At 41.5% G+C, this 15,710-nt stretch overlaps 1 protein-coding gene across 2 annotated transcripts in view; it reads right to left on the minus strand.

The window, feature by feature from the left end:
* Positions 1 to 2,525, minus strand: part of LOC126481412 (inositol 1,4,5-triphosphate receptor associated 2-like) — a 700,219-nt gene extending 697,694 nt beyond the window's left edge. For both annotated transcript variants that reach the window (XM_050105150.1, XM_050105149.1), the window contains exon 1: positions 2,374 to 2,525. In XM_050105150.1, the coding sequence (XP_049961107.1) occupies positions 2,374 to 2,411 (38 nt within the window). In that variant the 5' untranslated portion in view covers positions 2,412 to 2,525. The remainder of the gene's footprint in view (positions 1 to 2,373) is intronic.
* Positions 2,526 to 15,710: the final 13,185 nt, after the last annotated feature.

A 15,710-nucleotide genomic window follows, 5' to 3' on the forward strand; every position in this document is an offset into this window, starting at 1 on the left:
AAATTTATTCTGTATTTTCGCTTGGGCCACAGTGGCCCTAAGAAATCGTACATAATACAGTGTAAATGTAATACGATCATTACAACGCGTAATGTGAATTCAAAGATAAAGTGGAACGAATGCAGAGTGTTTCTGGACTTAACGTCAAAACAATATGTTTCAAATAACAAAAAATGCAATAATAAATAAAAAACTGAACAATCTAGAATTTAGGGCTGAAAAAATGCGTAACTCTGGGAAGGAAATGAAATGGAAAGACGGTAATCAGGCTGGGTTTCACAGATGATTTTGCAATAATTTCAAGAACTCTGATAGAAGCTGTCAATCAAATAAATCTTCTGGAAAGAATAGCTGGCAGAAGTTATAATAAACCAAGTTATTACATAACTTTTTCAGATTATGGAAACTTAAGATACCATTTTATTTTCAAGCATAGATGTACTTAGTTCCGGATGTATAGAGTCTGAATCACGTTTTTCGTTATTTACACAACGCTGCAACAGTCTGGTGAAGTTCTGCCGTGAATAAAGTTAGTGGAATATGCTGTATATCGGTATTTTTGTACGTTGCCGGGTTATGATACAAAAACTAGTCTTCGTGTCGATGTCACAACAAACTTCGTATATAATACAACTTTCTTCTTATTTTTATTTTATAAAACAAAAATATCCTCCGTTATGAGAAATGCCACTTATATTTGTTTAATTTACCAAACTACATTATTCTAGTTGTATAACGTGATCCAATATCTATATTTTTGAAAAACAGTTATCTGTCTTGTCACTTTCGTAAATCTCCTTTATTTTCATAATTTTTCGAAATATTTTCGCATGTGAAACATAACAATTAACTTGGATTTCTGTTAAGTTTTAAAAGAGGTAATTTGAACAACTAAATGTTGAGTCATCGAATATTCTGGATGCATCTGGAACAATATCTCATGGATAAACCAAGCAATTTCGGCGTCAAAAGGTGTCACTAGTGTTTCGACCGTAACCAAGTGCAGTTCACAATACGACGTTTTGCTACGCAAACTGTGACTTATTTGCTGTGGAAAACGTTTTATGCTGTGTTTACTGAATTGGAAGAAGTGCAAATAAAAAGTGGATACGCTAAAATTAATGAGTTATATTTCAGTCTTGGCTGAAAAACAGCCTTAGACCTAAATCTATCTTTTATAAATGGTTGTGACTTCAACAGGAATCCTAGAAGCAGGCGCGAACTGCCAGATAAGTAAACTGTATTTCGATACAAAGTTCAGCTGTAAAGCTATTCTTATGAATACTGCGATAGGAGTGTTCGTCCCAAAACTGTAATAAATTTGAACTTTTCAGATACAGCAGAAGTATTGAGGGTGGACTTCATAGAGTGTTCACTGAATTTCAAAAGAAAAACATGAAATTCGTGACAAATATAAAAGAGGCAGAATAAATAGATAGAAAATAGTAAAGTAGAGCGAGAAAGTAAATTTAAAAGTATTGGGAAAAATTATGCAGGAAAATGAACTAGAAAAATTTGTAATAGATGTAAAAGTTGAGAATAATGCTTAACGAAATATATTTAGAATAAGAAACACGTATCTAGAAATATAAAATTGAAACACTATACGGCTATGATAAGACCACAATGGTTTTATGGATGTGAATGCTTCAAGGCGAGCTGTAAGCCACACAGAATAAAGACCCTTGAACGACAAATTATTAGAAACATGATGTGGAAAATAGAAACTAAAGATGGTTAGAAAATGAGAATTAAAGAAAATATCTAAAAAATGTAGAGAAAATATAAGATGTAACGGAAAGGTGAAATCTATTCTATGGGCATCTCTGCAGAATAAATGACTATAGGCTAACGAGAGAAATATTCGTGTATTTCTGGAAATATGAGCACGAATTACAGGAATAATAAAACAACTAGAAAGAAACGACATAAAAGAATTGTAAGTAACAGAAAGAAAATATGTTTTAAATAATAAAAAACGGAATTCAGAATGCTTTTCACTGAATAAAAACGAAATCTGGAACATCATCATGGACAGAAGTAAAGTGAAGAATTGGGGAGATGATGAGGGAATACTGGAAAAAAAGCAAACAGCAAAGAGAGACGTGGTACTAGAGTTGTTAAAGCGGATGGTCAGTACCAAGAGAGAAACAGGCAAACAACTGAGCGTGGACACTTTCCCTTTCCTTAGTCCATCTAGAGCCTCACATCTCGGTGCGCTCACGTGTTGATCGCTAGGACTTCAGTTTATCGTGACATGAACTTGCCCGGTTTGGGATGAATTGATCGAGGTACGGCGCTAAGGCGCACCACTAGACTGCTGGGGAATTGGTTGCAGACCGTATTATTTCGTGACGTGACGTGCAGGCCTACCTTTGGGGGCGGTCCGCGGCTCTGCACTGGAACGCCATGACGCAGCAGGCAAGCACCACTCACACACCACGCGCGACGCACTGCTCACACAATACGACACACTGAACAGTCTTGGTGTACTCTCAAAGCCACTGGCCCGATACCGCTCGGCTAGCGACTGATGACGGGAATCGGGAGCGCACGGCTGCACAGCTGTGAGCGGGCAGAGAGGGGGCTGGGAGAGAGGAAGGGGGGTGGGGGGGAGGGAGTGCCCCGAAGTGTCTCGCGTCTGGAAAGAGGGGAGGGGAAGCGGCAGCACAGCCAGCTGTGTTTACAAACAGTCCGCCAAGACTGGCGGGCTGCTGCGACAGCTGGGCGTTAGGCACATTCTACTCGAGCGACTTTCGCGTCTCAATAGACTACTTGCTACACGAGTCAATTGCAACGGCCGATGTATTGGTTAAGACTTAAGTGATGCCGAAGTTCAGGTATAACCTGTACTTTATTTATAAGTAGAGGAATCCAAAACGCTGCTGTTTAAAGTATTTCGTGCTTCATTGGTTTGTGATAGGTCTATTTTGGCTACAGTGCCTTATTCTAGTTGCCTTTTTCTATTCTTATATATAACTGTTTATATATAGAATACATACGTAACGTTTCTAGCATTTGTAGACTTAGGGAAAGCTTTTGACAATGTTGACTGGAATACTCTCTTTCAAATTCTGAAGGTGGCAGGAGTAAAATACAGGGAGCGAAAGGCTGTATACAATTTGTACAGAAAGCAGATGACAGTTATAAGAGTCGAGGGACGTGAAAGGGAAGCAGTTGTTGGGAAGGGAGTAAGACAGGGTTGTAGCCTCTCCCCGATGTTATTCAATCTGTATATTCAGCAGGCAGTAAAGGAAACAAAATAAAAATTCGGAGTAGGTATTAAAATCCATGGAGAAGAAATAAAAACTTTGAGGTTCGTCGATGACATTGTAATTCTGTCAGAGACAGCAAAGGACTTGGAAGAACAGTTGAATGGAATGGATAGCGACTTGAAAGGAGGATATAAGATGAACATTAACAAAAGCAAAACGAGGATAATGGAATGTAGTCGAATTAAGTCGGGTGATGCTGAGGGAACTAGATTAGGAAATAAGACACTTAAAGTAGTAAAGGAGTTTTGCTATTTGGGGAGCGAAATAACTGATGATGGTCGAAGTAGAGAGGATATAAAATCTCGACTGGCAATGGCAAGGAAGGCGTTTCTGAAGAAGAGAAATTTGTTAACATCGAGTATAAATTTAAGTGTCAGGAAGTCGTTTCTGAAAGTATTTGTATGGAGTGTAGCCATGTATGGAAGTGAAACATGGACGATAAATAGTTTGGACAAAGAGAGAATAGAAGGTTCCGAAATGTGGTGCTACAGAAGAATGCTGAAGATTAGATGGGTAGATCACATAACTAATGAGGGGGTATTGAACAGAATTGGGGCACAACTTGACAAGAAGAAGGGACCGGTTGGTAGGGCATGTTCTGGGGCATCAAGGGATCACAAATTTAGCATTGGAGGGCAGCGTGGAGGGTAAAAATCGTAGAGGGAGAACAATAGATGAATACACTAAGCAGATTCAGAAGGATGTAGGCTGCAGTAGGTATTGGGAGATGAAGAAGCTTCCACAGGATAGAGTAGCGTGAAGAGCTGCATCAAACCAGTCTCAGGACTGAAGACCACAACAACAACAACAACAACAACATATAACTGTTGACAATAGTGGATGATCATACAGTATTATTTGTGTCCAGCTCTTTTTCACGTTCATAAAACATCGATTGGTGCTGTTACCGTCTAGTGATTTGGTGTTATGTCTCATAGGTGGCGTGATAATATGATTGTTGCAGCTGCACTGCTATATCTCGATCGTTAATGTAGTTGTAGACGAGATTTTTTGTAGGGTGTGGGCACACAGTTTTAATCTGCCAGGAAGTTTCATCATGTGTAATATTTGCATTGCTCGTTCCATCTGGTCCACTTTGTGGCTTTCTCTGCTCATTTGAATGAAAGAGGTGGATGAATTTGTATCGTTATTTCTGGTGTGTTCTCGATATACAATCCCGAATTTTTTTTCCGTTTGTCCTGTAGAAAATTTGTCGAGATCTTGACATCTCATTTGGTATATTCCTGAATTTGTGTGGACTGGTAAATTAGTTTCCCCTGAGTGAATCTGTGATCTTAGACTGTGTTTGGCTCGGTAGGCTAATCTCATTCCTGTATTGTTCAGTAACGCAGTTAATTTGTCCCATATATATGGTATATATGTTATAGGGATGCATAAGATTTTCTGTTTCACTGGTGATTCTTTTAGCAGTTTAAAATACGTATGGGTGTCACAGCGAGCTGATTTGGTATGTCTGTTATAGAATGATTATATGTTTGGGTAATAGGTTATAGTCATTTTGCTGTGTTATATACAGTAGAACTGTTCGTTCCTTTTGTATTGCGGCTTGTTCTAGTGGTAGATTGGTTAATCTGTTGATGATTGTGTGGGAAAAGGCTCTTTTATGTACTTTATGGTCATATGATTTTGCATTTATGATGTTTACTATCATTGTGGATTCTCTGAAAATTTCTAAGTTGTGTGTTGTTAATATTTTTTATTGTCAGGTCTAGAAATTTATTGATTTATGGTCTCTGATTCCCTTGTAAATTTAATTCAATGCTTTATGCATTTGTTAAATGTCGGTGTAGGTGTCATATATAAGAGCAAAGTATCATCAATATATCTAAAGTGGTCTGAAAAATTTTTCTTCTAAGGTGTTTAAAAAGATATCTTCTATAGTGCCTGCAATGTTGCAACCCATAGCTACCCCATCCTCATGTATATAGATTTCGTTATTGAATTCAAAGTAATTTTGTGTTAATATTAATTTTAGCACTTCAGTGATGTCATATATACCAGTAATAGATGGCCCTCAGTATTAGAATAGGTTGTCCTCTATATTTCTTATGGTTTCCTCAACTGGTATGTTTGTATTAGGGTTGATAATGTCAAATGATATAAGTTTCACATTTTCTGGAAATTTTATGCCTTTTATTTTATTTGCCAGCACTTGGGAATTTTTGATTGTGAATTTTTTGTTATATGTGTAATACTTTGCAAGTAACTTTTTCAGCTTTTTGCTAATGAGGTAGGTGGAGCTGTTGTAGGAATAAATTCTTTGTGGATCTTTGGTTGGCTTTGAAATGTTGGTGTCCTTAGGGTAATAACTATATTTGCTCGATTTTCATAATCTGGAATTGCTTACAAAATTTACTGGAGGCCATCAAGAACACATAATCTACACTCCTGGAAATTGAAATAAGAACACCGTGAATTCATTGTCCCAGGAAGGGGAAACTTTATTGACACATTCCTGGGGTCAGATACATCACATGATCACACTGACAGAACCACAGGCACATAGACACAGGCAACAGAGCATGCACAATGTCGGCACTAGTACAGTGTATATCCACCTTTCGCAGCAATGCAGGCTGCTATTCTCCCATGGAGACGATCGTAGAGATGCTGGATGTAGTCCTGTGGAACGGCTTGCCATGCCATTTCCACCTGGCGCCTCAGTTGGACCAGCGTTCGTGCTGGACGTGCAGACCGCGTGAGACGACGCTTCATCCAGTCCCAAACATGCTCAATGGGGGACAGATCCGGAGATCTTGCTGGCCAGGGTAGTTGACTTACACCTTCTAGAGCACGTTGGGTGGCACGGGATACATGCGGACGTGCATTGTCCTGTTGGAACAGCAAGTTCCCTTGCCGGTCTAGGAATGGTAGAACGATGTGTTCGATGACGGTTTGGATGTACCGTGCACTATTCAGTGTCCCCTCGACGATCACCAGTGGTGTACGGCCAGTGTAGGAGATCGCTCCCCACACCATGATGCCGGGTGTTGGCCCTGTGTGCCTCGGTCGTATGCAGTCCTGATTGTGGCGCTCACCTGCACGGTGCCAAACACGCATACGACCATCATTGGCACCAAGGCAGAAGCGACTCTCATCGCTGAAGACGACACGTCTCCACTCGTCCCTCCATTCACGCGTGTCGCGACACCACTGGAGGCGGGCTGCACGATGTTGGGGCGTGAGCGGAAGACGGCCTAACGGTGTGCGGGACCGTAGCCCAGCTTCATGGAGACGGTTGCGAATGGTCCTCGCCGATACCCCAGGAGCAACAGTGTCCCTAATTTGCTGGGAAGTGGCGGTGCGGTCCCCTACGGCACTGCATAGGATCCTACGGTCTTGGCGTGCATCCGTGTGTCGCTGCGGTCCGGTCCCAGGTCGACGGGCACGTGCACCTTCCGCCGACCACTGGCGACAACATCGATGTACTGTGGAGACCTCACGCCCCACGTGTTGAGCAATTCGGCGGTACGTCCACCCGGCCTCCCGCATGCCCACTATACGCCCTCGCTCAAAGTCCGTCAACTGCACATACGGTTCACGTCCACGCTGTCGCGGCATGCTACCAGTGTTAAAGACTGCTATGGAGCTCCGTATGCCACGGCAAACTGGCTGACACTGACGGCGGCGGTGCACAAATGCTGCGCAGCTAGCGCCATTCGGCGGCCAACACCGCGGTTCCTGGTGTGTCCGCTGTGCCGTGCGTGTGATCATTGCTTGTACAGCCCTCTCGCAGTGTCCGGAGTAAGTATGGTGGGTCTGACACACCGGTGTCAATGTGTTCTTTTTTCCATTTCCAGGAGTGTATTTTATGTATTCAGTAGCCTTTTCCCTGCAGCCTCATCCACATAAGCGTTTGACACATGCATTGAACATACCTCCTCCTTCTCCTCCTCCTTCTCCTCCTCCTCCTCTCTGTGTTCACCTCTTACTCTCTTTATCTGTTCCCATCATCCTCCCACCTCTACATGTCTATCTTCTCCTTCCCACCCCCCACTCTCTCTGTCTCTTCATTTCCTCCTCTCTCTCTCTCTTTGTACCTTTATCTCCCCCTCTTCATTTTCCGCCTGCTCACTAACCCTCTACATCTTTCACCTGCCTCATGCATCTCCCCCTCCTTGCCTCTCCCCATCTCCCCCTCCTTCCCCCTCTCCATACATTTCCTCCTTCCCCTCACTCTATCCATCCCCTCCTCTATCCATCTCAACCTGTGCTCACGCATAACCATCAGTCTGTCATTAGGGCAAGCTACAGAGCAGGTTCTTGAAAATCATTTATTTGCCCTTGATGTACAGGCTGGCATGCAAAGCAATTCGCTAAAACAGCTGGATATTACTCTAACACAACATACCTGTCATGCAGGGCACCCTACATGTCAGGGCTGGAGTAAGTTGATTTGAGAGCGCAGTACCGTTCACACACAACATGCCTGTCATGCAGTCTATGTACTAAGGGATAGAAAATACACGTTTTTGCCCGTATCTCCACTCCTGTTGGCGCTAGGAGATTATTAACCCCACAGTGCTGATACTCTTAAGGTTCAAATGGCTCTGAGCACTATGGGACTTAACTTCTAAGGTCATCAGTCCCCTAGAACTTAGAACTACTTAAACCTACCTAACCTAAGGACATCACACACATCCATGCCCGAGGCAGGATTCGAAAGAAAGCGGTCGCGCGGTTCCAGACTGTAGCGCCTAGAACCGCTCGGCCACTCCGGCCGGCGATACTCTTAAGGGCTGCTGACCCTGTACCACATTTGGATGAAACCGATGCAGAGGTTTGGGAAGAGATCTACATCTACATCTACATCCATATTTAGCAAGCCACCTGACGGTGTGTGGCGGAGGCTGCCTTGAGTACCTTTATCGGTTCTCCCTTCTATTCCAGTCTCGTATTGTTCGTGAAAAGAAAGATTGTCGGTATGCGTCTGTGTAGGCTCTAATCTCTCTGATTGTATCCTCATGGTCTTTTCGCGACATGTACGTAGGAGGGAGCAATATACCGCTTTACTCCTCGGTGAAGGTATGTTCTCGAAACTTCAACAAAAGGCTATACCTAGCTACTGAGCGTCTCTCTTGCAGAGTCTTCCACTGGCGTTTATCTGTCATCTCCGTAACGCTTTCGTGATTACTAAATGATCCTGTAACGAAGCGCGCTGCTCTCCGTTGGATCTTCTCTATCTCTTCTATCAACCCTATCTGGTACGGATGCCACACCGGTGAGCAGTATTCAAGCAGTGGGCGAACATGTGGACTGTAACCTACTTTCTTTGTTTTTGGACTGCATTTCCTTAGGATTCTTCCAATGAATCTCAGTCTGGCATCTGCTCTGCCGACAATTAATTTAATATGGTCATTCCATTTTATATCACTTCTAATGCCTACTGCCAGATAATTTATGGAATTAACTGCTTCCAGTTGCTGACCTGCTATATTGTAGCTAAATGATAAAGGGTCTTTCTTTCTATGTATTCGCAGCACATTACACTTGTCTACAGTGAGAGTCAATGCCATTCCCTGCACCATGCGTCAATTCGTTGCAGATCCTCCTGCATTTCAGTACAATTTTCCATTGTTACAACCTCTCGATATACTACAGCATCATCCGCGAAAAGGCTCAGTGAACTTCCGATGTTATCCATAAGGTCATTTATATATATTGTGAATAGCAACGGTCCTACGACACTCCCCTGCAGCACACCGGAAATCACTCTTACTTCATGATGTACACACAGGCACACATACACTCTATATATGTAACAGATTTATTGGCGTTTGTTTTTGTGATCATAGAGGCAACAATAGTTAACTCTTATTAGTAACAACTGCCAGTTTTGACTTTTATCCGCACACTAATTTAAAGCAAAAGAGTTATATTTTTTGATAAAACTGGTATGTACACACTACACTTATACATGAACAGAATTTAAAGTCAATTACTAATTTCAACTCAAAAATTTGTACAAATGCAGTAAACTTCATGTGTCTGGTTAGTCTTGTGATGTACTGGGTGATTTGGCCCTTCCTCCAGGCAGTGTAATTCTTTTTGTCTCTGCTCTCCCCCTTGGAGTTGCCACTCTTGCATATGGTCTCATGTTGTCACTCTTTTGCCGTACTCACAGGATCTATAGTTGTAACACAGTCGGGCATTTGCACTCCATAGCACTCACTTTATGTAGTGTCCTGTCTATCCTGTATGTATGTATGTGTGTGTGTGTGTGTGTATGAGAGAGAGAGAGAGAGAGAGAGAGATAGAGAGAGAGAGAGAGCAAGATGTTAACTCCCAGATTGCCACTGAACCAAATTAGCTGATTCCGCCACTCTTGCATTTCGATGCACGACTGTCTTGTCACTGTTGAACAAGTGATGAGGCCAGCTGCGAGTGAAGTCTCGCCAAGTCTCCACCCCCCTTACCCCCCCCCCCCCCCCTGCCCACGCGCTGCCGCTCGCTCCTGATGGAGTGCATCCTGCTTGGCTGCCCTCACAGCCTTCCCGCCACGCTAGCTGCTGCCGCACCCGGACAGCATTACCGCTCGCTGAATCACCTCTTACCTGTACCGGGGGCCATCTGTTAGCCTGTCGCAGGTGATATGGATCTCACAGTTCAGTGCTGACTCTTCCTGTTTAGATATTTCTTCAGGGATTAACTCCCTTGCCTGTTCCAATCTCCAGTCTAGCCATCTCTTCCGTGTTCTTCCCTGATCTTTATTTCCTTGTGTCGTGTACACCAGTTCATCAAAAGTATCCGGAAATCTATTAGTGCGTCCAACTTACGCCGTTATACGAGGTGCATTCAAGTTCTAAGGCCTCCGATTTTTTTTCTAATTAACTACTCACCCGAAATCTATGAAACTGGCGTTACTTCTCGACGTAATCGCCCTGCAGACGTACACATTTTTCACAACGCTGACGCCATGATTCCATGGCAGCGGCGAAGGCTTCTTTAGGAGTCTGTTTTGACCACTGGAAAATCGCTGAGGCAATAGTAGCACGGCTAGTGAATGTGCGGCCACGGAGAGTGTCTTTCATTGTTGGAAAAAGCCAAAAGTCACTAGGAGCCAGGTCAGGTGAGTAGGGAGCATGAGGAATCACTTCAAAGTTATTATCACGAAGAAACTGTTGCGTAACATTAGCTGGATGCGCGGGTGCGTTGTCTTGGTGAAGCAACACACGCGCAGCCCTTCCCGGACGTTTTTGTCGCAGTGCAGGAAGGAATTTGTTCTTCAAAACATTTTCGTAGGATGCACCTGTTACCATAGTGCCCTTTGGAACGCAATGGGTAAGGATTACGCCCTCGCTGTCCCAGAACATGGACACCATCATTTTTTCAGCACTGGCGGTTACCCGAAATGTTTTTGGTGGCGGTGAATCTGTGTGCTTCCATTGAGCTGACTGGCGCTTTGTTTCTGGATTGAAAAATGGCATCCACGTCTCATCCATTGTCAGAACCGGAAACGTCCCCTTTGAACAATTATACACGAGACTGTGCTTAAACTGACACACAATATTTTGTTAGCGCAACGCAATCTGACTTTCAAAATTCCCTACAAAAGAATGGCCCTGACTAACATTAAACTATACCTTTCACAAATCACTTACCTCACAAAAATCTTCGCTGCTCAAGCTACTGCAATACAGCGAGCGCCACTACTGCCAGCTAAATAAAAGATTCAAACTATGGAAGGCACTAACTACTGATAGGGATAGTTAGCAAATGAAAGATATTAATAGAGAACAAACCATATATTTACCTTGATATCATCATATATAAATATAGCAGTTCATGACAAATTACAAATCTCCGCCATCTCTCTCCCCACATCCACCACTGCTGGCGGCTCACCTCCAACTGCGCAACGCTACGCGCTGTTCACAGCCAGCTGCCTAACACTACAATGGCGAGTATTACAACAATGCAAAGCAGCCACAGACTGCACACAGCACAGCCAGTGATTTTTCATTTTCATACAGAGAGCGCTACGTGGCGGCGGCGTTACCAATATAAGAACCTAAACAGCCTACTTACATAAAGAAAACATAAACAGCCTACTTACATAAAGAAAACATAAACAGCCTATTTACATAGCCCCCATGCTCCCCACAAAAAATTTTTACAAATGGTGTTGGGCACTGGCCAATACAGATTTGACAAAAATTTTTCACAATTACAGTAACAAAGATATAAAATGCACACACTTATTGATACAATGTTGGTCAAAAGCTAAAATGTTCTCACAGTCCATAAAGATAGTCCTGATCATTCATCATAATAGTAATTACAGTTTCTCATTAGTAAAAGAAATTGCACATAGAAGTAGTGGATTTCCATACAGTCTTGAAGAAGTAGTGTTGTCCTTCCAACGGAAAGACAGTGCTGACTCTTGACATGCTGACAGGTAATGGGCCACAACAGAGCAAACCCACAGCAGAGTCATTCGAAGATGATGAATATAGGTAGGTAGGTCATCACAGAGCAGACCCACTGCAGTCCTGGTAGAGAGTATTGGTGGGCCACCAGAGGTGCAGACCCACTGCAGTCCTTGTAGAAATTGTGGACAGGCCCACTGTAGTCCTGGTAGAGAGTATGGTATTGGTGGGCCACCAGAGGTGCAGACCCACTGTAGTCCTTGTAGAGATGGCCAGCAGCCATCTGTTGTGACTGTGCAGGTGCACAATCACCATCAAAGAGTCTTCTGGATAATAGAGCAAGTCCATAACCACCACTTGTGCACTCACAAAGTTTTTGGAATAGTCCTTAGAACCAGCAATGCCGTTATCCAGTCCCTTGCTGAATTATCAACACATGTGCTAACACTAACAGTCCCTACTTCTCACATATTGTCCATATACTATGACCAACAGAAACGTGTGCAGTGAAATGGAACTGACAAGTTACTTAATTTGATGAACTGGTGTCAATTACAATTTTATAACATAAGAATACAATAAAGGTACAAAATACATCATTAAAGAACATAACAATACAGATAACATTTGTAGTAAAACAGGCGTTACAAAAGAATAGAAATAGACATATACATCAGTGGAATTATGACATGAGTACATACATAAAAGATCACAATAACCTTTGAAACATCAACTTCACACATGAGCATTAAACAGAACAGAATTAATAATGTCTAACATCTTTACAAAGTAAATAACACATTATTAATGCCAATTGTATTTGAGGATAACAGTATTCCTCATCATAGTGAATGTAACTTAGTATTAGAAGAGAAAAAAGTTCTATGAAACAGTACACAGAGACAGGAAGAAAACAACTACACAAGGGTACACAAACACATAATGGGATAACACCAATAGGAAAGGATAGGGTTCGTTTTCAGTGTAACATTTGGTACTGCAGTCCAACCCAAAACTTCATATATCTTTCCTCTTATTTCATCCTTTGTTTCCACCAAAAAAATTATATCTAAGCATGCTTTCTGTATTTATATGTTCACACATTTCTCATCTCAACATTTATTTCCAAGAAAATCCTACCTAAACCTGTTTTCTGTACTTTTTTTGTATAACTTCTCAATGCATTCTTTACCTATTCTCCATAGTCAGTTTCTTATATAGTCTACCCCCTCTTAAGCTAACTTAAATCTACTGAGCTCAGATGCTAAACTAAGGGACGAGGCAATGCAGCATCACATAACAAATTATCACAAACAGCAATGACAAAAAATACAGATTGGCAAAGCTAGCAGCAGCAAATGTAATAACTTATATCAAAACATGACATAGCTCAAGCAGAAAAAAATATTACACTAAAAATGGCCATGTCTAATACCTATGTCACATCTTAACACTAGAGTGATGCATCACAATTTATTCTACAAAAGAAATTACCAAGTACTTGAAAAGAAAATTATGAATGCAGTTCCTGTGAAGGTAAATGTCGCTTTGTGCTCCCTCATTTTTTTGAAAAAAATTATTATATACTCGATCTGTAGACAGAAAATATTTATATTAGTACATCTATAAAATTTTATTTTAACCAATGCTGCAGTGCAGCTAGAAACTAGATATCAAATGAAATAAGCAACTATGTACAAAGCAAAGCGTAAGAACATCGTTCAATAGTCATGTGGCATTTCATAAGTAGTAAAAAAATCACTCATCTAGAAAGACAGTAGTCATAGTCAGGTGTGTAGACAAACTATTTCTTCCGAGAAGATTTCACGAATGGAATACGCCGAGAAAGTCTCAAATCACATTTAACATACCTCTACGGGGTGGATATCCATCGCAGCTACCAGATGCTACAGAAACTACGACTCAAGACGGGCAAGCTGCTTAGCAGACTGGCCTTCTTACAACGGTGTCGAGATAAAGAAGTGTTGCCGAAATTTGCCAACTTGCAACACCCTGTTAGCACGACAAGATCCAGACGCATACTACAACGAGCCGGTGCGGCCCTGGTGCGCGAACACATACGGGTCACCAGGCAGGAGTTAGATAAGAACGCAAGGATGCTGCTTACTCAACACCTTCGATTGGCATCCTATCTCCCACCACACACATGGGAGTGGATCGACGGAAACACATATGCAAGCAGTGAGATCCACAAGAGCCTTTACTCGGCTGATCACCCGAGAAGATTTCACGAATGGAATACGCCGAGAAAGTCTCAAATCACATTAAACTATTTCTTGTCATTTCATTAGGCATTTCAGTAAATATCAGAAAGTACGATATGTTTCCAAGTAATTAGCGTGTCGGATTTGCGATGCTTTCTCTAAAGGAATGACAATGGCCAGGATAATGGCCTTCCTTTTCTTTTTTCCTTCCTGTGCTCTGAAAGGCACGCGCCAATGGCTTTTTCTCCAGGCGTCTGACACAGCTGGGTGCCCATGACGCATTACGTGCAGGTGGTCACTTAATTTTCTTACGGAAATATTTACGACAACAGTTTCCGCTACAGTGGCAGTCTCATATAAAAATATTTCACAGGTCAAGAATTAGCGTTGCAAATCTGTAGAAAGAAAATCCTATAAATATAAGTGTCCAAATAAAATATTCGTCAGCATTGTGATACAGTCACGAATTTACGCACATTTCATAACTCTTAAAGTACGATTCTCGGTTTCCAACATCCTTTTTCACAAGTCAAGAGTCTCTAACTTCTATTCATTATTCATATACATATAAACACGTAATCACATTCCTCATATATGGTAGCATCATCTTATGGACATAAACATATCTCAACAGCATAATACACATCGTCGTCGTAAAAATAACATCATAACACCTCAGTCAAATCTCAAAATCGTCGTAGCTTCCTCCAATAATTAAAAAAATTCTCTGCTCATGTCAAAAGTGTCATCTGCCTCAAACGTACTTTAAAAATCATGAATCCATACCAAATACATCATTCAAAGCTCTCATAGTATCACAATGGTTCCAAAAACATATGAACAGTTTACAAAGTACAGACAAAATACAGTTTCATAAGTGTGAAGTTATCCAACTGTGTATTGCGTAAACATGTGTCACTGATGTAGTAAAAAAATGTTTATCTCTCAGTTAAATGATCAGATAGCTGTGTAATTTGTGTGTTAGAGAAATATGGTACCGATGTGTAAAGTTGTATAAGCAAATACCATATTAGCTAGGGTTCCTTGTGCTTGCCAAACACATGGTACACAAAGTAAGCGTGTACCCCCCTGAGGATTAATGTAATTATACCCTCAGGTGTTACAGATTACAGCAATGAAATGAAATGTATCACTGAAAACCTTTGTATCATTGTACTTCAAATATCTTTAAAAATAAATGTTTTAAGTACAAAATTAATCACTCAAATGCGTGTCCTTTAGCGCTAAATGTGCGTCTTATCGCAACATAATCTCTGTGGAAGTGTCGTAGTTATCGTCCTCCGAAAGCTAAGTTCTGCAGAAGTCAATGTATTTACCACATGATAAACAAAAGTGAAATGCTTTGCGTATAAATATCTTAGTTATTACGCTTATTGCCGTGATGAGGAAAGTACTGTGCTGTAACGTATTGTTGTGCTACAGAAAAGGCTGTCTCATTGTAGCTATACCACAAAAGTTACTACTAAAACATGTTTTACTTTGCAGAATAATACAGAAAAACAGTGCAGATATGAAACAGAAACACCGCAAACAGATTCTAAGTCTGACAAATCATATTACTAATGTGAAGCGAAAAATTTTGTGGGAAAGACAAAGTTAAAAGGCAGATTATCTTTCAATAAACGGTTTTACATGTGAAATGTGGTACAATCTTTTACTCTTCAAAGTACTCAGAATTTCAGCTTGAACGCAATTATCATGCAGTATACGTCGGTAATTTTTCACAAGGTTAGCATCAATGTTATTTTTCTCTGAGCCAGCCGGCGCACGTAGGTGCCTGCGGCGCGAGTCATTGTCTG

Source organism: Schistocerca serialis, chromosome 5 (genome assembly GCF_023864345.2).
Source record: "Schistocerca serialis cubense isolate TAMUIC-IGC-003099 chromosome 5, iqSchSeri2.2, whole genome shotgun sequence".
NCBI lineage: Eukaryota > Metazoa > Arthropoda > Insecta > Orthoptera > Acrididae > Schistocerca > Schistocerca serialis.